This window comes from Vicia villosa, linkage group LG4, assembly GCF_029867415.1.
Source record: "Vicia villosa cultivar HV-30 ecotype Madison, WI linkage group LG4, Vvil1.0, whole genome shotgun sequence".
Classification (NCBI taxonomy): Eukaryota; Viridiplantae; Streptophyta; class Magnoliopsida; order Fabales; family Fabaceae; genus Vicia; species Vicia villosa.
The window spans coordinates 106,955,880-106,981,089 of record NC_081183.1 but is presented as its reverse complement, the minus strand read 5'-3'; the positions used below and the strand labels follow the sequence as shown (position 1 = coordinate 106,981,089).

Here is a 25,210-nt window from a genome sequence, read left to right as displayed (position 1 = left end):
GTGTGTTAACAGCAAAATAATGATAATAACAATGGTTCTCTTAATTTTAGTTAGGTAAGAAATAAGAACACAAAAAAAGCACATGTATCAATTTATTTTACTATAAGAAATCTAAAGACATGTCTTCAACTTGTAGATTAAATCATTCCTAATTGTACATAAGTTTAATTTACAAACTTTAAATTTTTATCATTTTTTTATCCCCCTTTAAAGGATAAATGACGGGTGAATATCTATTTCATTCCGCCTTCGAATTGGTCGATTCTCTATGTCGTACCGATCAAATATCCAAAACTAAAAATTTAAAATACAATTATTCTAATTCAATTAAAACATTAATTATTTAATTATAAAAAAAATACAAAAAAGGGATTCTATTCAAAAATATAAATTTATTTTATCAACTACGAACTACGATAGTTTCTAAAACACTTTCCCATATACAAATAAATGCATATAGTCCCATAAAAAACACCAACAAACCTACCGAACGACGTAGACTCTGATCCTCCATAAGGAGGTACGTAGGCACTTGGTAACAAGGCGAGTCCCCTTCCCCTAAAATTAAGTAGGTTTGAGATCTTATTCTCTACCCTACTGTACACTTTTAACCGTAACCTTTTTTATAAACCTTACCGTAATATTCTTATAAACCTTAAAGACATTTAGAAAATCTTAAGGAAGGGTCAAGGGTGCCTAACACCTTCCCTCGACCCTAATTTCTCAACTTACCTAGAAACTCTTATTAGGTTTTTATCCCATGTTTACCCTTATCTTAGGATAAAATAAAAAACGTAGGTGGCGACTCTGTTATTTAAGTTATTTATACTTAAAATTTAAAGCCGGTCGTAACAGCTGGCGACTCTGCTGGGGACCCTTAGGGCAGAGAAGCACTTAAGGTTTAAGACATATCTCTTTTTGTTTTTAGGGTTTATTGGGTTATTTATTTTATGGTTTATTTTTTTTATTTGGAAAAAATAAATATATCGTTATTATATTTTGTTATATAATTACCTGTCTATGTTTATATTTATTCTTGTTTAATATTGGGGAATTATCATATACGTGTTTGTTAAACCTTAAGTGTGGGAATTGTCACTAAGTAAGAGGAGACTTGCATCGCCTACGAGCTTTAGTGACAATTCCACTCAGAGTGGGCTGAATTCCGAGAAATATCTTAGACGAGGCTAGACCCTGTCGAAGGTAGGATGCGGAATTTGGCTGATCTCTCTGGGAACCTACCCCTAAAATTCGAACCTCATGGACAAAAAAGCTCTTTCAAAAAAATCCAATGAAACAAAAGTTTCAGAGGGTACGAAAGAGCACCATGAGACCTTTAGAATTAAACCACCTTTGGGAAGGGTAGAAGATACGTAGGACGAACTTATGAACCTACGTACTAAGGTAATTTTATCATCCCACCCTTCACGGGAAGCCATCTCGAGAGGGGCATTACTTGGTAAATCTAAGTCTACGTAGGGTTACCTCCTACGGGTATCACACTCGTAAGATATTATTTCGCTTAACCCGGATCCCGAGGGATTCCCTTTTAATCTGACATTGTCTATAAGACCTCTCAGATTTCGGTTTAAGTGGACATCCCTCTGTCCCTGAATGCGCAACATATGGCCTCTTGATGGCCACGTGATGAAGAGACTCTTGATGAATCTCCGAATGCTCGCATACCGTACATCCTCAATCAATATTCAAACCTAGTCATTCGTTCATTAGACTTTGAATCTACGCCCTCGAAGATATATTCTGAGGGCCATTATATTTGAAGCGAACGACTCATGAGATCTGGTGACCATCTTCAATCCTCATATGTAATGTCTCTACAGTCAGATTATCTCGCACCTGTATATCATCTACCTGAATCTCATGAGACGGGTCCGCAATGTATTTCCTCAACTGAGATACATGGAACACATCATGCAAATTAGCGAGTGCAGGCGGTAAAGCAATCTGATAAGCAACCTTCCCAATATTCTTAGTAATCTGAAATGGACCAATGAAACGCGGAGTTAACTTCTTCGACTTCAAGGCTCTCCCAATGCCAGTCATCGGAGTAACTCGCATGAATACATGATCTCCCTCCTTAAATTCAATATCCTTCTTTCTTTTGTCATGGTAACTTTTCTGACGACTCTAAGAAGCTCTCATCTTTTCCTGAATCATCTTGATATTTTCTGTAGTTTATTACACAATCTCCGGTCCAACCACCGTATTTTCTCCAGATTCGTACCAACACAAAGGTGTTCTACATCTCCTACCATACAATGCTTCAAACGGAGCCATACCAATACTCGAATGATAACTATTGTTGTAGGTAAACTCAATCAACGGTAAATAACTATCCCAAGCACCACCTTTCTCAAATACACAAGCTCGTAACAAATCCTCTAACGATTGAATCGTTCTATCCGTCTGACCATCTGTCTGCGGATGATAAGCAGAACTCAACCTCAACTTAGTACCTAAGGCTTCTTGCAATCCTGTCCAGAACTTAGAAGTAAACCTCGGATCTCTATCCGACATAATACTAGCCGGAACACCATGCAAACTCACTATTTTCTCAACATACAACTGAGCCAACCTCTCCATCGGATAATCCATTCTTATTGGAATAAAGTGAGCAGATTTCGTCAACCGGTCTACAATAACCCAAATGGAATCACAATTCTTGCTCGTTCTAGGTAAACCATATACAAAGTCCATAGAAATTCCATCCCACTTCCAATCCGGAACAAACAACGGTTCCATCAATCCAGACGGTTTCTGATGCTCAACTTTCGACTTCTGACAAGTTAAACAAGCATAAACAAACTCAACAATTTCCTTCTTCATTCCAGGTCACCAAAACAACTTCTTCAAATCATGATACATCTTGGTAGTACCAGGATGAATGCTTAATCCACTTCGGTGTCCTTCTTCCAGAATACTCTTTCTGATCTCAGCAACATCGGGTACACACACTCGGTCTCCAAACCTTATAACGCCATTCTCATCAATTCGGAATTCACCCCCTCGCCCTTGGTTAATCAATGTCAACTTATCCACCAAGCCAACGTCAGATTTCTGTCAGTTTCTAATTTCCTCAAGGATACTATTAGTCAACTTCAACATCCCCAACTTAATACTATTAGAAGTACTTTCGCATACCAAACTCAAATCTCGGAATTGCTCAATTAAATCCAATTCTCGCACCATTAGCATAGACATATGCAATGACTTCCTGCTCAATGCATCAGCAACAACATTTGCTTTACCAGGATGGTAATTCAAACCGAAATCATAGTCCTTCAGAAATTCTAACCATCTTCTCTGCCTCATATTAAGTTCTTTCTGATCGAAGAGATACTTCAAACTCTTATGATCACTGAACACCTCAAATCGAGAACCATAAAGATAACGTCTCCACAACTTCAACACAAACACCACAGCCGCCAGCGGACCCCCCTCCGCTCAGCGGACCTGCGATTTCAGCAAACCCAAAGTCTGCGACAGACCCTGCGATTTCACATCCTTTTCACCCAAAAACGATTCCAGACATCACATACAGGCATATAATCATCATACATTCAATTATACACCATAAAACATCATCCAAACTCATTATTAACCAATTAGTTCACACAATTATCATCAATTCAATCCAATTATATCACCCTAACCCAACAATCCCAATATCTAATTGAACCAAACCATACATCAATCTACCTATCACCTAAGACCACATAATAGATACTAAAAGGAAGAGTCCCCTCTTACCTCGATGAATTTCTTGAATGCTCTCCTTCCGGTTTCACGTTCTTGCCTCTTTCTCTTCTCTTGCTCTTTTCCCGTGTTCTTCCTTTCTCCCCAAATGGTTCCTTTTTCTTATTTTATGAAAATAAAATAAAAATAAAATATCACCACTTAGTAAAAGGCCTAACCACTATAGCACCCCTCTTTTACTAACATCACATCATAAGCTCAATAGCTGTTACTCCATCATTTTCCAATTAAATCCAATTAAAATACTAAAATTCCAATTATTTAATTTAAATCCAAATTAAATTAATAAACTGAAATTATGGGGTGTTACAGGTATGAAGAATTACAACTTGCTAATAAACTTGGATTCAAATATATTGATCGAGAGTGATTCCCAACAGGTAGTCAAGGATATCAACTCTAATAATACTAGTAACATTCTCGATAGAAAGCTCATTTTCAGAATCAAATCTTTCAACTGCCAAGATACCGAGGTTTCTTTTCAGCACATCTTTTGTGAAGCAAATATGTGTGTTGATATTTTAGGAAAGAATGGAGTGTTACATCGAGAATCTACGTGTGTTTTTGTAGCTTGTCCTACCTTCATCAACCACTTCTTAGCTAGTGATTTGTTTGATGTTACACCTCATATTTCCCATTTATTAATTTAATTATTTGGATTATTCGGTATTTTAATTGGATTAAATTGGAGAAATTGAGAAATAACGTTATTGGGTCAGAGTTATGGTTAGTAAAAAGGAGGTGCTAAGTGTTAGGCCTTATTAAAGTTGGATTTTATTTTCATAAAACAAGGAATTAAAGAAAAAGAGGAAATTAGAAGCAAAAAGGAGAAAATAGAAGGGGATGAGAAGAACGTGAAAGAGCTTTGGAAGAGGAAGAGGAAGAACCAGGAACTTTTGCTAAGGTAAGGGGAGACTCTACCAATTATCATCTATTATGTATTTATGAATGATAAGATTGAGTAGGTATGTTGTTTATCTCAATTGGATGTATGTTAGGTTTTGGGATTTTGGGATAAATGGTGTAGATTGGATGTAATTGATGAATTGGAATGGTTATGAAACATACTTGATGCTAAATGACCCCTAAGTATGTTAAAAATGTGTGATTGATTCTGTTTTGGTGTTATAATTATGTTGGTATGTATTAGATTGAGATGGAGATGAGAAGGTGCTGTCAAAATGGTGATTCTCTGCTATTGGGTACACTGTAACCGGGTAACAGCTCTGTTGTAACCGATTACCGCTTGGGAAAATAGAGAAACTGGGAGTTTTTGAGTGCTGTAACCGGGTAATAATCCTGTTGTAACCGATTACAGGCGAGTTTTGAAAATAGCGAATAGACTTACGTAAACGCGTAACCGGTTACACCTGACAACTTTTTAAAAAATTTAATTTTAATTTCTTAAATAATTCATAACTTTTGAACCGTAAGTCCGTTTTAGTCGTCGTTTTGAGCGTTGTAAAGCTAATGAGATGTTTTATATAATTAAATGGTGTAATTAGCGTTGACGCAATTTTATTTTAAAACCCAATTTAATTATTTTGGTGAAGTTATACATTGTGTGCATATATTGTAAATTGTAACAATGTAGTAATATGGTGATGATATGATTGTGTTGTTATTGTTGTGATTGTTATGATTGTTATGATGATGTATGACATGATGATTGAATGATACTGAATATGAACATACTAAATTCGGTGATGTGGTGATGAGATGATTTTGTTCATCGTGATCGGTGACGATGGTAAGTATGTCATATGTTATGCATGCCTTCATACTCATTTTGGTGGCTGAATTCCGGTGATGTTTTGGATCAGTGGATGACATAATTCCCATTGTGAGGAATTAGTGTTGGCATTGTCGTATCTCAATGATGTTTACATCGGTCAGATGGGTTAATCCCATGACGAATTGGTACCACATGCATAGTGTCAGTGCATTGCATGTATATTGCTATAACATGATTGGAATATTTCCAGTGTTATTTCATGGTGATGTGGTTAATTGTATTTGGTGTTGTTGATGAATGTTTTTCTGAAAATCTAAATATATTGCAGTTGGGTGAATAATGTGCTTATGATGTTTTATTGTTTATGAACTCATAACATTTGTTAATTGTGAATGAGACTCACCCTTACTGTAGACATTTTTCAGATTGAGGAGTAGCGACTATTGAGCTTGGTGAGGATAGCGTATAGACTAGTTCGTTAGTTGCGTCAGTGTCATGCTCTGATTTGTAACACTGGGGAACGCTAGTTTAGAGTTGATTCTTATACTCTTATTCTGTTGGTTTTGAATTATGTTTTAATTGGTTTATGCATCAATGAAGATTATGCTAGTCCGTTCTAAATTAATTCCACTGTGTTAAACATGATTTATTAAAAATTGGCATTTCGTTCCTCGTGAAGCATGACAATCGATTTTGATGTTTTGGTTATTTTAAAATTGTGACATCCTTGTTTTTATGTTTACTCTGAACATTATATTAATTATCGCGGTAGTTTAAAAGTGTGTTACATTTGACAATTTTATGTTCAGTTTCGTCGTAGTTTTCTTTTTCTAAATTTCAACCCTCCATGTAATAAAAAAAAAATCAATTTTATGTTCAGTTTCGTCGTAGTTTTCTTTTTCTAAACTTCGACCCTCCATTTAATAAAAAAAATTGTACGAAAAACAAAAGACTTTCGCAACTCACAAATGTCAGACAAGGATCAGCTACCTTTCAATTTTGGTGTCTTTCATGACTTTCCCTATCTCTTTCTTAACCATTCTATCTCTCTTCAAAACAATTCTTTTTTTTTTTTTTTTTGGAAATCTTGGTATCCGGCCTTGCGACCGACTAATCCAAGAGGGACCAATCCCACCGTCCACTAGCGGGGGCCCCGTTTAAAGCCAGAACAAAGTTCTGTATGGACTGGCCCACGCAAGGATTGATAGCACCTAAAAAAAAAACAATTCTTTTTATTACTTAATTACTTAATTGTCTCCTAAATGAAGTAAAGGCATCAAAGGCACACAATAGTAAGGACCAGGTTTAAGTGACTTTGCAATAGTGTAACTTTGGTAACTTTAGGCAAAATAAAATTCATCACATTAATATAATATATATTAGTTATTTATTTATGTAACATTTTAACTAAAGTTACAAAGTCATGGGTAACAGTAAAGTTACCCAAGCCATTCCCCAATAGTAAAGGCAGCAAATCCTCCTCCTAGGGTTTCAACTTCAATACTGTCTATTTCCATTTCAAGAACATCTGTGCGTTCCAACCGGCACAAACTCAATCGCCGTTCATGAATTCCCCTCCAGCGAAGTCTCCGCATTTAAACGGCGCTCCGACATCACTGTTATTTCTCCTTGATGAACTCATCTCAGAAATTCTTTCGCGGCTTCCCGTCAAAACTCTCATGCAAATGAAATGTGTTTGTAAGTCATGGAAAACCCTAATCTCCGATCCCGCCTTTGCTAAATTGCACCTTCAGCGATCGCCAAAAAACACCCACTTCTTACTGACACCAGAATGGTCTATGCCTGACGAGGATTGGGATTGCTGCGTCGTACCCTTTACCGTAACTGATTTGATAGAGAGTCCATTGCTCATCACTAGCAACTATCGATTGAGGAGTATCACTGTTTCCTATGGTCCTCAGTCTCGCTACCGATTGAGGAATATGGATTGCTGGAAGATAGTTGGTTCATGTAATGGATTGCTCTGCTTGCTCGGTGGTTCTTGGGCTACCGAGAATCAAAAATTCTGGCTCCGTTTTTGGAACCCAGCCACGAGGACATTATCTGAAAAATTAGGTTATCTAACTGAATTTTGGAGGTTGGCATTTGGTTATGATGTTTCAGCCAACTCTTATAAGGTGGTGGCTTTCTCTTCAACCAAGGTGAAAGTTTTTAGTTTGAGTGACAATGTTTGGAAAAACATTGACTGTTTTCCAACGGTTCCATTCGGTTTTCATCCTAGTAGTCCCGGCCGTTACCCATTTATGAATAGTGGTGTTTATATAAGTAGTACTATTAACTGGTTGGCTATTCGAAATAAGTCTCAATATGATTGGAATGATATTACCATTGAGCAATTTGTGATTGTCTCGCTCAATCTTGGCACGGAGACTTACCAGGAGTTGTTGCCACCTCGGGGTTTTGTTGAAGTACCACCTGTCGAGCCATCTGTAAATGTGTTGATGGACTGTCTTTGTTTTTCTCACCGTGCCAAGGGAACTCATTTTGTTATATGGAAGATGATGGAATTTGGAGTTCGAGAGTCTTGGACTTTATTCCTCAGCATTAGTTTTCAAAGTCTTCAAATTTACGATGGCATTGATGATTGGCTGGCATATGGTTCTCAATTGTTTCTGTTTCCTTTGTATTTTTCTGACAGTAACGACACACTGATTATTGCAAGCAATCAAGAAGGTGATGGTTTTTACAACCAACAGGCAATTCTCTATAATTGGAGATATAATATAGTAGAGGAAATTACTTCAAAGCACACCGAGATATTGTGGTTTTATACCAAGGATTATGTTGAAAGCTTGGTTTCGACCTGTCCAAAGTAAGTTTCTCTTCAATGATTTAATTGTTTGGTTTTTCTTTTTGTTGTAGTTTCATGTATGATGTTTTAAAATCTTAGCTAGTGCGGGTACTCTCTTTTCAGTGGCTTAGGATTTATGTTGTTTCTTTGTTTAAATATTATTACTATTAATATTATTATGACTAGAAGTCGATCCTCCCAAAAGGAAATTTAGTAACTCTTGAATGATTTTTATTTGTTATGTCTTTTCAAACCATTTTATACAAAACTAAAGTACCAAGATGTCCTCAATTTGGGATAATGTTAAAAAGTGGTAGAGACGAGAGTGTAGTGTTAATGCCAGAAACATGTCAATGGGTTGGTGACACATATGTGACATATCTCTTGAAACTAATAACGTTTTTGTTTACTTCAAAACTTTGTTATAACTAATGAACGTATTTGTACTTGTATTATGTATTGTATAAATGTTCAAACTGGCTGAATGCATGTTTGTCATAATTGTCAACTCACCTTCCAACTTATGGTTTAGTTTTGCTTATGCCAGTTCAAGTATTTCCAATTTTTGTAAATGGGGATTAATTTATTTTTGTACTGATAATGATATTGCAGTAGTATCTAGAATCATAACTGTCCTGTCACTTGTGGTACGGGCTTGTCATCAGGCATCAAGGTTGAAACTAATTTCTTTACTTTTTATCTACATTTTGTATTTTGATGTTTCAATCTCCAGTCTAATATGGGTCTTTTTTGAATCACAGGACCACACCATCAATCAACTTCAAGCACATAAGGCATTATTGATGGTTGTTGGCTTGGTAGGAAGTAAGGAAAAAAGTATTATTGGAGCTATATTTTCTTCTGTTTTAGTGCTCATTTGGTATAAGATGTTTATGGCTCTATTGGTTCCTCTTTTGGACTACTTTGTAAGTGTCGATAGAATTTACCGCCAAATATGTTGTTTTACAATTGTACTCCTATTTGTGTAAGAGAGCCATTGGGAAGAATTATTGTTGCTGAAACATCCAACTATATTTTCTGATGATATCAACCATTGTTTTGGCAACACAATTTTTATTATGTACATGTGATCCTCCCTAGGCCAAACAATACATTAAACCACTAGCGTGAATAATATCTGAAACTTCTCCGAATATTATTTTGTAGTTATCTTTGGATTGTATAATAATCTGCCCAAAAGTACATTTTTAAATATTTTTCTCATCATTTAAAATGAGGCTGTTTGCTATCATATTGGTGATGGTAATGTTGTTTATAATGATGAGTGTGTAAGTTTATTTATGTTTTAGGAACAATATTTGAAGATAGTAAATAGGATTGAGGTGTGTGGGAAATGGTTCATTTGGGTGATACCTGTGAATGATGAAGAGTTTTGAATAGGGCTTCAACTTCAAGAGAGGGATGGGTTTCACTGAGGTGAGGTTGATCTTGAAGCGCCATGCAGTTGGATTCGGGGTAGGTATTAGTGTCCATAAATTCGTACATCGTCCCTTTCTGATTCTTTTTCACAAATTCAGGAGGTTGTACACATAAACTTCTTTTTGTAAAGGGCCGTCTAGAAATGCATATTTACATCCAGATGTAGCATAGGCCAATTCCTATTAGCCGCTATAACAATCACCAACCTGATTATTTCATGTCTAGCTACAAGTGCAAACACCTCAAAGTAATCTAGTCCAGGTTTCTGAAGAAAACCTTTAGCTACTAACCTTGATTTGTGTTTTCCAATTGATCCATATGGCTTCAACTTCACCTTGAAGACCCATCTGATGCCGGTGGCTTTCTTTTCCTTTGGAAGCACAGTCAACTCCTAAGTCTTGTTTCTTTTTATAGCCTCAAGTTCTTCTTTCATGGTCTTCTGCCAGACTTTCTTCTTGAGTGCTTCTTTTGTATTCACAGGTTCAGAGTCTACTAACATGGCACATTGAATGACATTGCCTTCAAAGTCTATTTCAGTATTATGTAACATGTCAAACTTTGCAAACCTTCTGGGTATTTGTCTCATTCTTTGTGGTCTCTGAACTTGTTATGAATCTTCTACAGAACCTGGAACAATGTTAGCTTCTAGACCTCCTCCGATAACACTACCTTTAGAAACATGATCACCTTCAAAAGTTTGACCCCTATAGTCTGGACCACCTTTAGAGTCTGGATCACTTCCAGAGTCTCCATCAAAATCGCCCTCAGAGTCGCCTTCAGACTCTGATTCACCAAATTCTGGACCATCATCAGAATCTGGATCAAAATTAGATTCACCTTCAGAATTAGAATCATCTTTTGATTTTGACTATCTTCAGAATCTCATAGAATCAGACTCGACTTCAGCTTCAGAATCATCTTCTGACTCTGACTCATCTTCGGAACCTACTTCAGAATCAAACTCGACTTCAGCTTTAGAGTCATCTTCTGATTTTGACTCATATTCAGAGTCTCATTCAAAATCAGAAATTGTCAATCACACGGGTTCATCATCATATTCATAAGCCATCAATAGCACAAATTCTTCTTTAGAATCTCCTTTGGCTATGTTTGCTTCTTCTGACTTCCTTTCCTTGTTTGACTAACAGTCCTTAGCAAAATGACCAAACCTACTACAAAAGTAACACTGAACCATTATCTTGTCAAGCTTTTCCTTTCCCTTTTGACGTTTCTTTTCATCAGAGTAGGAGGCTTCTGACTTCAGAGAACCACCGTGTCTTTTCTTGGCATCTGACCAAGACTGTATCTGGTCCTTCTTGACAAAAGATGCTTTCAGAGTCTGCTTTACCTCTCTTTCAGAGGTTCTCTTAGTCAGACACAACTCTTGTGGTTCTAGACTGTTTGTAGCTCTTCAATTCTCATGGTGCTTAGATCCTTAGAATGTTCAATAGCTACAACAATGTAATCAAACTGAGGAGTAAGTGATCTTAGTACCTTCTCAATAAACACTTGTTTTGAGAACGTTTCTCCACAAGCTTTCATCTAATTAGTGACCAGAATCACTCTAGATATGTGTTGGTGTAAGCCCTAGAGGCCAATACTTTTGGTATTTGTATTGAATAATTTATTAATAATAAAAAGGCATTTCTATATTATGTTTGTTTTTCAAAAATAATAAAGTCCCTAGAATATCTAGTCCGTTTAATGAAATGTTAAGTTTGATTTAATCATGATAATCATTAAACATAAAGACATTATTCTTAAAGTATCCGTATTCGAGCTTTATTGTGAAGTGGGATAGGATAACATTAAAGCATTGAGACTATTATGTAGATAGACTGATGATCACATCTCATGGATCATGGATAAGGAGTTATAAAGTCTTAACATAGGTATAAATATTAGGAGTAATATTTATAATGGATTGACCCGCTATGAGAATACTACATAGAATATTATACAAAGTGTCATAAGTTATTCTCATGGTGATAAGTGGTGTATACCACCCTTCGACCTGAAACCACTATGGACCCTAGATGTAGAGTCGAATACTTTATTGCTGATCAAACATTATCTGTAACTAGATGCCCATAAAGACATTTGATGGGTACTCCACAAAGCATGTTGAGGGACATGAGTGACATAGGTGGAATTTTCCCATCCTGCATAACAGGATTAACGTCTAAGGGCTTAATATTGAACTAAACAAAGGTGACACGGTCTATGCCTTGTGTTCAATATAAACATAATGGAAAAAGGGTAATTGTACACACAAATATTATCATGGAAAAATATTTTGTCAGATCACATGACATTTTCGTGACTTGGGTAACAGTGACGTGTTGCTAGATACCGCTCATTGTTTATTAAGTTAAATACATGATTTAATATAATTGCCAACGTCGCGAGAACCTACAGGGTCATACACAAGGACATATTTATGAGAGATAAAATAAATAAGGAACATTGTAATGTACATTGCACTTAAGTAGAATACATAATATGGTAAGGTACCACCCGCTTAAGTGATATACGGTACATCATAAGGTATGGTGCACGTACACTTAAGTGGGTTTTTTAGCTTGCAGCCCACACAAGTGGTTCTATAAATAGAACCCTTGTGCAATAGCATTTTGACTTGATGAAAATTCAATCTGAGAAGCCCTAGGCGTATTTTCTTCTCTCTCACTCAAAGCCTTCATTCGTATCAGCTAGCACTGAGACTGGAGGGATCTGTTCGTGTGGAATGAGTAGAGGCGTTGTTATTCATCAACGCTCGTGATCACTCCTTCGATTCGGCATCAAAGGTTTCAATCGTCACAAGAGGTAACCGTTTCTATCACTGATCATGCCCATTCGTAAGGATCACTAAAGAAAAATTTTAATTTCCGCTGCATATTATATCGCGATTTTCCTTCAAGATGTACTCAGATACCTTCTCATTGTTCTTCATGTTGAGATTCTCATATTGTTTACGTAGAGACTAGAGCTTCACCTTCTTCACTGATAAGTCACCGCCATAGCGCCGACACTGAGGAATAACCCAATCCACGTCCACCTTTGAGACGACCCAAATGACCTAGGCCCAATCACCCGCGGGCGGAGAAAACACTCTCCCTCATGCCTGACACCAAGCCTGACGCGACCTAGCCGACCAGATCGACCCCATCATATCTAGGCGTTCATTTGGCTCCCCAGATCTCACCTCGTGTCGATTGGGATCGCCCCTCTGCTCGCCTAATGGCTAGTGTCAAGTAGTCTCCCATGATTCTTAGGTTTACTCCTATAATCCTGACAGTCACGAGTTTTGAGCCTAAATCCACGACCTAGCCCAATACTCAGAATGTTAGCTACGCGCCTAGGGTATTATATAAACTCTCTCACTCGAGAGGGCTAGGGAACACATTTTTCATCCATCATATCACAATAAATGGTAAATTTGGATGATTCTCATACATCATCCACCATATCACAATTATCTTGGCTCAAAGGCCATACATCCAGAATATAACATAATACAAATATGACATACATATGAGTAAAACAAAGTCTCATAGCATCAAGTAAATTAAAAAATATAAAACCTAATCCCAAGTGTTACATGACCAGAGCACAAATGACTACTTAGTCAAGACACTCTACAAGAGATCTAAATCTCCAAGTTAATCCTCCTTCAAATCATCATTATCCTCGAAACCTACGCGATGTCGCATTGAACATCATTCAAACAGAAGGGTGAGAATTCAAATTATTATAAATAAACATAATATAGGAAATGTTTTCAGCATTTTTCTCCTTAATAGTTTTTGTGGGTTTTTTTAGCAGAATCTTCATTTTCCTCTTGTGGAGGTTTGGTCCTATTAGCTGTAGATTTTGTCACATGCTAAACTGGAAAAAACTCTGCAAAATTTTCTAAATCCCCAACAGAAATCAAGGGACCTATGAAGCCTAGGGTTTTCCCAGAAAAGGATGAAGGAATGAGTAACTGGGAAGCATAGATGGATTTTTGTTCTGGAGTAAGCTTCAGAGGTGAGATGAACTCTTGATTCCCAGAAGTCATAAGTTTGCTAAGAAGTGCAGTATGAGGAGGGGAATCCTTTGAACTTTCGGTTTCTTTTTTGCTTTTAGACTTGTGTTGCTTCTTAGTGGGAGACAATGTTGAAGGAAGTTGAGTTAACTGAAGATCTTAGAAAGAATAAAATAGGTTTTTTTGCTCTGAGAATACTTAAGAGTTTCAAATTTGCAGAAACGAAAGTGAAGAAGTGGGGAAGATGAGGTATTTATAAGAGGTCTATGGCAGTTGGAAAGTTACTTATCAAAGGTTTAGTGGGACACATGTCACCTCCTTATGGAGAAGAAAGAGAGGTTACTCTTTTCTTTTTTCTTGGAAACTGATTGTTTTGATAGCAATGATGGGAACTGCTGCACGCACGTTTGAATGGCCGTTTTGGAAAAAGATGTAATCATTACTCATAATGTCATAGCAGTAAATGATTATAATAATAGGTTTAGCCTGTCGAAATTCTACATTGTATTAAAAAATGAGCATTTCTCTGCGTAACGAAATACACATTTTTGATGGGGCAATTTGTTAGTTGATAATTTCGATAGTAGCTGGTCGAAGAGTAAAACAAAATATTCATTGTGCTTGGGGCTTCGATTGGATAAGGTGGGACAAAAGCCCAAGTTATCAGAATCAAATAGTTGTATTTGTTGATTTAAAATTTAAAGTTATTTGGATGTAACGCATCGAAGACTTGGCGCTCACAGAAAGAAAAAATTTGAATCCAAAGTTGATCAATCCCTTCGTCGAAGACGCGTGGAAGTTTTTTATTCAAAAGGATCATGCAAATGTCGAACGTGACATGTTTTTGGAGAAGGAACGTTATGGTCGAATTAGTATAAATAGGAGTCTTAGTGTTAGGATTTAGGGGTGTTCATTTTGTACAAATTACTCAAATACTCAAAGTACCAGCGTTAGAGAAAAGAGTTGCAGAGAATGTATGTATAGAAACACAATCGTTTTTATTTCAAAGCCATTTACATTATCAGTATAAACCTTTATTATTCAAGGTGATTTACTTTATTCAGTTGAATTATTTTACTTTATGTTATTATCATTTATTGCTTTTAAGAAAAGCTTTAGTATTCATTAAGAAGTAATAATTGTCGAAACATGAATTCTATTGTAACTCTAATCATAAACAAAAAACTACGACACATGTCCTAAGATCAATCTAGTCGATCTTGTAAGTTACCAAAGTATTTGATTTGGAAGACTAGTGTTTGTTTACCAAATATCACAGTAAACAGTGGGATCAACTATCAAAGAGAGGCGTTATCCATTTGAACTTAGATAAGTGTTGCGTTTTTGTTTCACTGAAGACGAATCAGTGTCCCATTGATTTGATTCATGTTTCATCTCTTCTTGCATTTGAAAAGCTGTTGCGACTTGGATTTGCGATAAGGTTCCTTTGCCTTTAAGTCTTGCTAACTTTCTTCTGCATTTTCACACTGTGAAAAAGGCTTCCTTTTGCAACATGGTTGGTTTGATTTGGCTAGCCACTTCTTAGAATCTGTGGCTTTTTCGAAACGAAGTTCTATCTAAGGTTAAGGTGTTTAGCTTTGAGGATTGTCTTAATTCTATCAAATTTTTGTCTTGAAGGTGGTTAACCTTATATAATGACAAAAATAACCGTACTTTTCTAAAATGGTTCTCTTCTCATCTTGAAATTTTTTAGGGTGCGCCCCTTTGTACTCCGGTTCGAGTATTCCTAATACTCATTTATTGAATTTTGTTGCCTATTAAAAAAATTATTATCAATATAATATTTATTATAATTAAATCAGTTTAATTATTTTAGTTAACGAATTTCATATAATTGTACCTACGATAGACGATTTACAATCATATAAATTAAGATGGAACATATTTTATTCAAAATAGAAAATTTTGCATAATTATATTTACGATAAGTGAGATTAGAATTATACAAAATAGTGATTACTTAATTTTTTAAAATAAAACTCTCAAAATAATAAGATTTTTAATATACTCCTAAAACATTTTTATTTATTTCTTTGAGTATATAACAAGAAATTAATCTATGACAATGAACAAGTAGTTTTTAATTCAAAATGTTACGGAAAAATAATTTTTTATATAAATGTATTTTTTATATTTTTCAAAAGGAGAAAATAATATTAATAATAATTTCTGTAATTATATTATTAAGCACCGAAGATTGAAAATAAATCATGACTAACCTTCAAGAACATCACATTCATCCTTATAAATAATAGTTCATGAGCATTTATTACTTTTAGAATTCACAATACAATAACATCTCAAATTTAGTTAATATAAATGTAAAGATATCATAATGGCAACCCTAACCACATGTCATTCTTACAACAATCTAAACCACGTGTCATCATGAGAATAAAACTATAATTATACAAACTTAATAATAATAATAAATACTAATAACAATAATAATAATAATTCATGAGAATAAAACCCTTAATAATAATACTAATTCATGAGAATAAAGCCTACATGTCATAAACCTAATAATAATAATAATAATAATAATAATAATAATAATAATTTCTGAGAATAAAACCTTAATTATACAAACCTAATAATAATAATAATAATAATAATATTATTAATATTAAATAAAATTATTATGGTTGCTGAGACAGAAATCCAGGCCCATACTCAAAGGCTACCATTACGGCTGCTGTAGATGAAATTGAGGACAATCTATATTACTTTAGTGATGTGATCTCTGTGGGAATTCCTGATGTTGAAAGGTTAGTAACAGATAGCATTCTGACGCTTCTGATTATGTGATCTCTGCGGGAATTCCTGATGTTGAAATGTTAATAACAGACATCATTCTGATGCTTCTGATTTTTCCAGTACTTCTTCCTTCTCTAAGGATAGATTTCATAGGATACATACCAACAACTATTATCTTCCCTTGATTCGGATCAATGAAAATAGATTTCACTCCTGATTTCAAAATATTCACACTTCAATAAAATTAAATATTAAAAAAAAATACTAAACTATAAAAAAAATAAAATTCAGAATAATAGCAACGCTGAAAAATTAAAACAAACCTGTGAAAACAAAAGGGAAACTCCCGTGGTTGAAAGCACCTTTGGAGTAATACTGTCAAAATTGTTCCCAGATCGTACTTGAAGAAGAACTAACTTCAGCCCCTATTATGATTGACCAAACACTCAGTAGGTGCCGCCAAGAATACCATCTGATAGAGAGAGGGTTGAAATAAACGGGGTTGAAACAAACGCTTCTTCCACTTCCGCAATCCGAAACGAGACTCAGTGACGCCGTGAAAGCTGAAGCAGAAGGTTTCTACGAAGTTTTCATGGGCGGCTAGAGAAAACCCTTTTTTATTAATTAATAATACATTTTCAAAATAAAAATTTAGAAGATAAATTACTACTTTTAATAAATCATAATCATTTGTATAAAATAAACGCATTATATAAATTGTTTATAAAATCAACGCATATAATAAAAATATCAATATAAAATATCAATAAAAATATATTTATATCTATCTAAATAATAATTATTTATCAATAATAATTTAATCTTATCTTAATCTACTTAATATAAATTCAAGGTTGTCATGATGACAACCTTTGACACAACCCTAACCCTAAATCCAATGTGGCATGATATTAGAAATCTTATCCAATGTGGCATCATATTAAAAACCTATTAAAATTTTGAATTTTTATCACTTTTTTATTCTTCACACCATATCATTATATTTATCCAATTTAATACCCTAATTTTATTATAATAAATAAATAATTAATAATCAAATGATTGGGAAAATAATAAAGTAATGGTTAAAAGTTTTTAAATCTTAAATTTCTTAATTAAAAATTATAGAATTATAGAATATATATATATATATATATATATATATATATATATATATATATATATATATATATATATATATATATATATATATATATATATATATATATATATATATATATATAATATTTTATGGTCTTAACTTTATTATAGAATATAATATAATCAATTACCACTATAATGATAATAATAATAATAATAATAATAATAATAATAATAATAATATTAAGAATATTCAATTACCTCTATAAAAAATCTTCAATAAAAAATCATTTATTAAAAAAATCTTCCAAATATAAAAAATCTAGAAATTTATCCTATATTTCAAGCTTTATAAAATATAAAAATATAACTTGAATAATATTTTACGAAAAAAGTGGTACATAATCAATAAATAAGATAAAATACAACTTATCATTAAGTAGCATCAATTAAGTAAAATATTTTAGAATATCATATTTTTGTTAATAGAATAACATATTTTAGAACTAATGAATTTAATTTTCCAATAATTGTTTCAATTATTATGATTTAATATCTATTTATTCTTTTTATAACAACAATTAACTATGACTCTTAATATCAATTTGAAAAATCAGTTACATTTTACCATTATTATATTAAATTTTAATTTTAATTAGCTCATTTATTGCGTAATGTCAAAACATAAATTTATTTAAATACTTTTTTTTTTATTATTGCAAAATTTTAGTATTCTTTACCAAAAATATTTCAATGTTGATTATAATTTTTTTTTTAAATATAATATTATTTTTACTATCAATTATTCATAAAAATATTATTATTAGTGTTTAATGTTATCATCATTATATTAAATTTTATTTACAATTTATTTTTGGAACAAAAATCAATTACAGATTTTATAATTATATTATCTTAATATAATTCGAGCGGTAACCAAGAAAGGCTGGAGAGCTTGCCTATTGAAGTTAGCTTTCCCCGAGACTGTTTATGGTATTTGGAATAGGAGAAATTCCATTGTTTTCAAACATACGACAAATAGAGATATGTGTCTTATATAATATTGTATATAGGTGCTGGTAGTATAAGAAAACTAGGAAACATATAGCTCTTTTGATGTTATAGGATCTTTGATGGGTTGGATCTATGGATCACCCTATGTATTAAACAGTTTTTTTGAGAGTAATATATACCTTATTTGCTCCGAAAAGAATAAATATTGTAAAAATTAATGTTTAGAAAATGAGGAGTTTCATGAAACGGCCATTCATAATAATGTTTTATTATTCTAAAACTGATAAATCTTTCACCCTTTCTTCCTTAAATAGATAAACTCCTCTCACTTTCTCTCTCACGTGTATATTTTAGAATATGATAAATAACTTGACAAAGTATGGAATGAATGAGTGATTGGTTAATTTAAAAAATAGAATATTTTACTTAATTAACGTTACTTAACGATTAGTTGTGTTTTTTCTTATTTATTGATTATGTATCACTTTTTTCGTAAAATATAATTCTACAACACTATTATTTTATAAATTTAAATGTTAAATTTTTTAATTTGATAATTCAGCTTTGAAATTGTTTAAAGATGAAGAGAATAGTCCGTCAAAAAAAAGATGAAGAGAATAGTTATTGAGCACTATTGTTCAATAAATTTAAGGATATTATATAATATTTCATTTTAAGAAAATGAACCTACAATATATTTTATCATATATTTTAACCATGAACCTGATATTGTAACAAAAAAAATATTACTTATTCAAGGTCTCATTTTTTTAATTAAATATTAGAATTTTAAATTGATTATAATAAATTGAATAACAACTATCATTACATCTAGGGGTGGCAAAACGGGCCGAGGCCCGCCGTGCCGCCCGCGCACCCGCCAAAAATTGGCGGGTTGGGTTGGGATTTTAGGCTCGCCGCTCTCCAAAGCTCGCCCCGCCAAAACCCGCCGCCCGCCATACCCGCCCCGCCAAAGCCCGCCGCTCGCCAAAACCCGCTCCTCCTTCAAAACGCACTATTTTTTTAGTTAATTGCAATTCTTGATGGTTTATTTTATACATTTATTTATAAATATATGTAATATTTTTTAGAGTAAATTTGTTAAAAAATTACTTTTATAAAAAATAAGTGAAAAGTTTAATTAAAAGGTAAAAAAAACATATTAATCTATTAAAAAAATATAAATAAAAATAGGCGGGTAAGCCCGCCGCCCGCCAACCCGCCATCTTGGCGGGGCGGGCATGATTTTGATGCCCATTTTACTTGGCGGGCATGCCCGCCCCGCTCGTTTTTTGGCGGGCATAAGGCGGGGCGGGCGGTGGGCGGGGCGGGCGGCCCGTTTTGCCACCCCTAATTACATCTTATAAAATCGTTGAATTGAATCATCATTACTTCAAAATTAATGATAATAAAAAATATATTTTTAAAATATTTTATAGTAATAATAATAAAATGAATGAAATTAATAAATAATTTAAATTTATGAAAAATATAAGAAAATTAAAAGTAGTTACGAGGATAGAGTAATGTTATAAAATCAAAGCAACCTTGCATAGGATAAGAGACAATTAATACACCATTTTTTAAAATATAAATTACCATATTAATTATTATTTATGTTGATCCATTAATTAGGTGGGAGAGAAAAAATATAAAAGATTACTTTTCAAAAGAAAAATAATTAATATGATACTTTATATGAAATAAAATAATATATTAATTACACTTATCCTATGCAAGGTTGCATAGGTTAGAAAAACCCTAATTTAAAAATGTACATTGATTGACTATATATATATTTTATATGAAAGGAAATAATATATTAATTGCACTTATCCTATGCAAGATTTCATAGGTTAGAAAAACCCTAATTTAAAAATGTACATTGATTGACTATATATATATATATATATATATATATATATATATATATATATATATATATATATATATATATATATATATATATATACATTTTTTAATTATGCAACTCATACAAATTTTATTTAATAATTAAATCAATTAATTAATTATTTTTATTATTATATTCATAATCATGTCTATATAAAAGTATGTTATTGAATAATCATGACAACCGCGCGACGCGCGTGTTTTATACTAGTAACTCATAAATCAAGAGAAAGCCATTATAACAAAACAAACTAATAATAATAAAATTTGGTATAATAACAAGAATATAAATTTAGTTCGTCTAAAGAATTGCTAAAAAAAAAGTAGTATTGATATTTTACAGCTGAGCATGTAAAGAATAATAAGACAACATCAATATTTTTTTATAATAAATGAGTGATTTTTAATATATAATATCTAATGGGAGAATTTGCAAATTTGAGCTTTTATACAATTGTAATACTTAATAATAAAATATGCATTTATGTTCTTATTAAAAATAAAATTTCACATAAAAATATTTATTTATGCTCAAATTTATAAATACGTAACTGTACTATTCTGAAATTGATTGATTAATAAATATCAAAAAAATTCAGAAAATAATTCAAATCTCACTAATCAAGAATTCAAATTAGGGAGAAACAGAAATAAGTAATATAGACAGAAACAGAACCAACATAAAATTGTTCATAACTGCAAACAAAGCTAATTAACGAGAAAGAGCACGCATGATGGCACAAGTAGCATTGTTGATTGACCATTATGTGGAAAATATGGCAGTTTCTGATGGTGAAAAGCAAATAATTGAACAAATATTTCATCACAGAAGAACTCAAATAAGCAAAAACTCACTGATTGAAAAGCATCTTTAGGAAAATGATTTCAAATCGAAAAAATTATAGTGACCCGGAGCTGAATAATACAATACTCGTGCATACAGCCTAACAGAATTAGGTGAGCGTGACATAATAGCCTGCGAAGCAAGCTTCTCCCTGGTTACAAACATCTACATTGACATAAGCACATCATACATATATACTACACCTGCATTCATGAAATTGCATACAGTAACACTCCAAGCTTGGAATGCAGAGCACAGAATACCATCAGCAGCACAATGATCAAATAAAGGAATGTGCAGATATCGAAGTTAGTCCCTGAGGATCTTGTACATAGGCTTCACTAATGGATAAAATGGAGTTCAATTGTGTGAAAATGATGGATAACAAGAGCAAAAACCAAAATGTCAAAGATAATATGTGGTTAAATCACTTACATATTTACTATTTAGAGACTTCCATTGGCACTTACACAAATATTTTGTGGTAAATTTCTAGAAATGCTTACAAAGCAATTTCAAAATACTAAAACAAAAGAAAATGGAGCTCTAATAAACCTTTTTCGCCTTTCTTCCTGCCACGCGATCGGCTATCAATAACACCCAGATGTGCTTGAATTTGAGCTTGTGGTCCTATGATTAAGAACACACCCATATTACACAGGAGAGAGAAACAAAAATAATGATGAATGCATATTTCTCAAAAGTGCAGTTATATTCCTTTGTGAACAGAATAAGACCCAGATGAGCTTCAATAATGATTCATCCAAGCAACAGAGATAACCTTTTTCTAAACATGGTAATAAAATCACACAATTTATAAAAATACTCTGAATAACAACCAAATAAAGGGCATTCCACAGATATTGAATATTCTTTTGGAAATGAAAGGTTCATCATCTAGTCCTAATTCTAATAATATAAAATAAAACAAACTCTTTCAATCCATAGATTTTTAAATCCTTCAATGGATAATATAGTTTATAAACACTTCCATCATAAAAAGACAAAGTAATCCCACATAACGTTGCTTAGCATCCATTAAAATGCAACGGTGTTATATAAGATAGAAAGATAACCATTAGTGCAAAACAATGTCAAAATGTAAACAAAATACTCAAAAATAGAAAAATACATAAAATTAAATAGATCATCACCCTTAAAAATGATAATGGTTTTAAAAAAGGATTTGAGAAAAATACATAAAATTAAAGAGATCATCACCCTTAAAAATGATAATGGTTTTAAAAAAGGATTTGAGCAATTTCGCCTAAAACCCTGATAGCAGACACGATAGCGATTTGGGGCCACAACTAGCGGCCGCAACAACCACTATTCTTGACAGCGGCTCGCAGACCAAAAGAGTCGCTCTACCACAACTATTATGATATTCAGCTCAAGCTCACAATTGACAAGATAGATTAGCACACCATCTAGTGTTACAAGATGGCCAGGAGTTTAAAAAAAAACATACACCAATTAAAATAAGTGAATAAGAACTTACTTTCAACATGGTGAAACCAAACTTTCAACATAACCCTTTGTAAAAAACCACAATATTTCATCAGTAAATCTAGTCCGCTCTACTCTATTGTCTCTCCAATTATAAAGAATCGCTTTTTCTTCTTCACATGCAAAGCTTTCTTGATTGCTTGCGAGTACTAATGTGTCATTACTCTCCGAAAGACCCAACGGAAACAAGAACAACTGAGAATGATATTCAAATGACTCACTAACTCCATGATAAATCCGAAGATCCACATAACTAATTTTAAGGAATTGAATCCAAGACTCTTGAACTCCAAATTCCATCATCTTCCACAAAACAAAATGTGTTCCCTTAAAATGATGTGAAAAACATAAACAATCCATCAACACAGTAACAGCCGGCTCAACCGAAGGCACTTCATCAAAGCCCCGAGGTGGTAGCAACTGCCGGTATGTCTCAGTACCCAGATCAAGTGAAACAATTACAAATTGCTCAATGTTAATATCTTTCCATTTATAATCAATCACACTTCGAATAGCCAACCAGTTAATAGTACCACTCACATAAACACCTTCATTCACAAACGGATGGCAGTGGAGTTGCGTAGACTCAACGTCAAAAGGAACAAACGGAAAACTTTCAATATTTCTCCAAACACTATCACCTAAACCGAAAACTTTAACCTGATTGGCAGAGAATGCCACAAGCTTATAAGTGTCCATTAAATTATCATAACCAAATGCGAACCTGAAAAAATCAGATGAATCATTGCAAAACAACCCTAATTTTTCAGATATCTTTTTGGTGGCAGGGTTCCAAAAACGGAATGTCCTTTCATACTTGTCAGACAAACTAAGCAAGCATATCAATCCATTGCAAGAACCAACCATCTCACGGCAATCCAAACGTCCCAATCTGTGTTCAGGATTAGCAATGGAGATTGATGGATTATCTAACAAGCCACTTAAGGGGAAAGGAATGACACTGATGTCCATGTCCTGGTCAGGTCTGTTACAATATGGAACTAATGCAAGATGTGTGTTGCGTGGAGATCGATGAGAGTGCAATTTGGAAAAGAAACGATTAGAAATTAGGGATTTCCATGACTTACAGACGCAATTCATTTGCATTAGGGTTTTCACAGGAAGCCGTGACAGAATTTCCCGGATGAGTTCGTCGGGGAAGACTGCCGGCGACATTGCGAAATGGAGCGCCGTTGATGAAACAGAAACAGAAATTAGAGTAGAAAGTAGCCCTTTTAAGCTGTCACTTCGATTTTTCAATTATAAATAAATATAATAAAATAAACTACAACCATAATTATATTAATTAATTAATTAATTAAATCTGACATAAAATCTTTTTTCAAAACCTATTATATTTCCAACTTGTTTTTCGGTTCAAGAGAAAAAGACATTGGAAAATGAGAGAAAAAAAGACCTTTTGGTTTTCTATTCATTCATTCAAAGCAGTTTTATCCATTTAATTAAGCAAACGGCAGTAGACCAGTAGTCATGTGGTGTCTCATTCGGTTGCCGTTATTTCCATCTTCCACCATCCTCTGCCAAAACATTGTTCCGTTCCACTGATTTGAAATTGTCTCCAACAACTTGTGAAACAAAGATATAACGTTATTTAGATTTTTATTTTCTTTTCTTAGGTTTTTCTTACTTTGTTGAGATTTCTCCAAAATCTAAAACTTTGGTTCTTATAAGTTAAACACAACATATGCTTAAGCCGTTTTCGAATTTTTTTTACAGTTACATCATGTTTTTATAATTTGTTTCCTGTATTTTCTTTTTTTGTGTTTTTATATCAACTCTATTTTTGTTGATTTGAACTTATAAACCTATTATAAAAAGTTTTATTTTTTATTTGAACTCTTATATAGTTTTGCTTTTCATGTTATGGTGTTTTAAAGTTATTACTTTTATTTGTGGTTGAGCTATTGGGAAATAAGCTCATTTACGAAGAGCGAAATTATGATCCAATAATTTATATCAAAATCTTGCAGGTAACATAATCATAGATGAACCGAGAGATGTATTGGAAGCGTTGAGCAAAGAGATGTTATTTTAATTATCATTTATACTTATGTTTTTTTAACATTATAGTAAAGGATCCGTGTATTTATACGGATTGTGTAAAATCGATATAAATATTATATATTATGATTAAAAATATATATAACAATTTATACGAATTAACAGAAGAAAAATTTTTTTAATGTTGATTGTTATACAAATATTTATTTAATTTATCAAGTTGTAATAGTTGTTAGG

The 25,210-nt window shown here is 33.0% G+C and overlaps 2 protein-coding genes across 4 annotated transcripts; one reads left to right on the top strand and one right to left on the bottom strand.

Annotated features, from left to right (window-relative positions):
* The first annotated feature begins 6,939 nt into the window (after positions 1-6,939).
* Positions 6,940-9,547, top strand: LOC131599440 (F-box/kelch-repeat protein At3g23880-like). Of its 3 annotated transcripts, none has more exons than XR_009282772.1 (3): positions 6,940-8,345; positions 8,940-8,997; positions 9,086-9,547. XR_009282772.1 is itself a non-coding variant. In XM_058871790.1 (2 exons), exons 1-2 carry the CDS (start codon positions 7,078-7,080, stop codon positions 9,126-9,128), a joined length of 1,311 nt encoding a protein of 436 aa, XP_058727773.1. In that variant the 5' UTR covers positions 6,940-7,077; the 3' UTR covers positions 9,129-9,547. The 3 variants fall into 3 exon arrangements, 1 of the variants encoding a protein (XP_058727773.1); XR_009282771.1 differs by having other exon boundaries at positions 6,942-8,345; positions 8,937-8,997; positions 9,086-9,544; XM_058871790.1 differs by lacking the exon at positions 8,940-8,997.
* Positions 9,548-21,784: 12,237 nt separating this feature from the next.
* LOC131599439 (F-box/kelch-repeat protein At3g23880-like) lies at positions 21,785-24,183 on the bottom strand. The gene is made up of 2 exons (XM_058871788.1): positions 22,944-24,183; positions 21,785-22,072 (listed from the first exon to the last, which is right to left on the bottom strand). The coding sequence occupies exon 1, from the start codon at positions 24,125-24,127 to the stop codon at positions 22,946-22,948; it is 1,182 nt and encodes a 393-aa protein (XP_058727771.1). The 5' UTR covers positions 24,128-24,183; the 3' UTR covers positions 21,785-22,072; positions 22,944-22,945.
* Between the last annotated feature and the right edge of the window lie 1,027 nt (positions 24,184-25,210).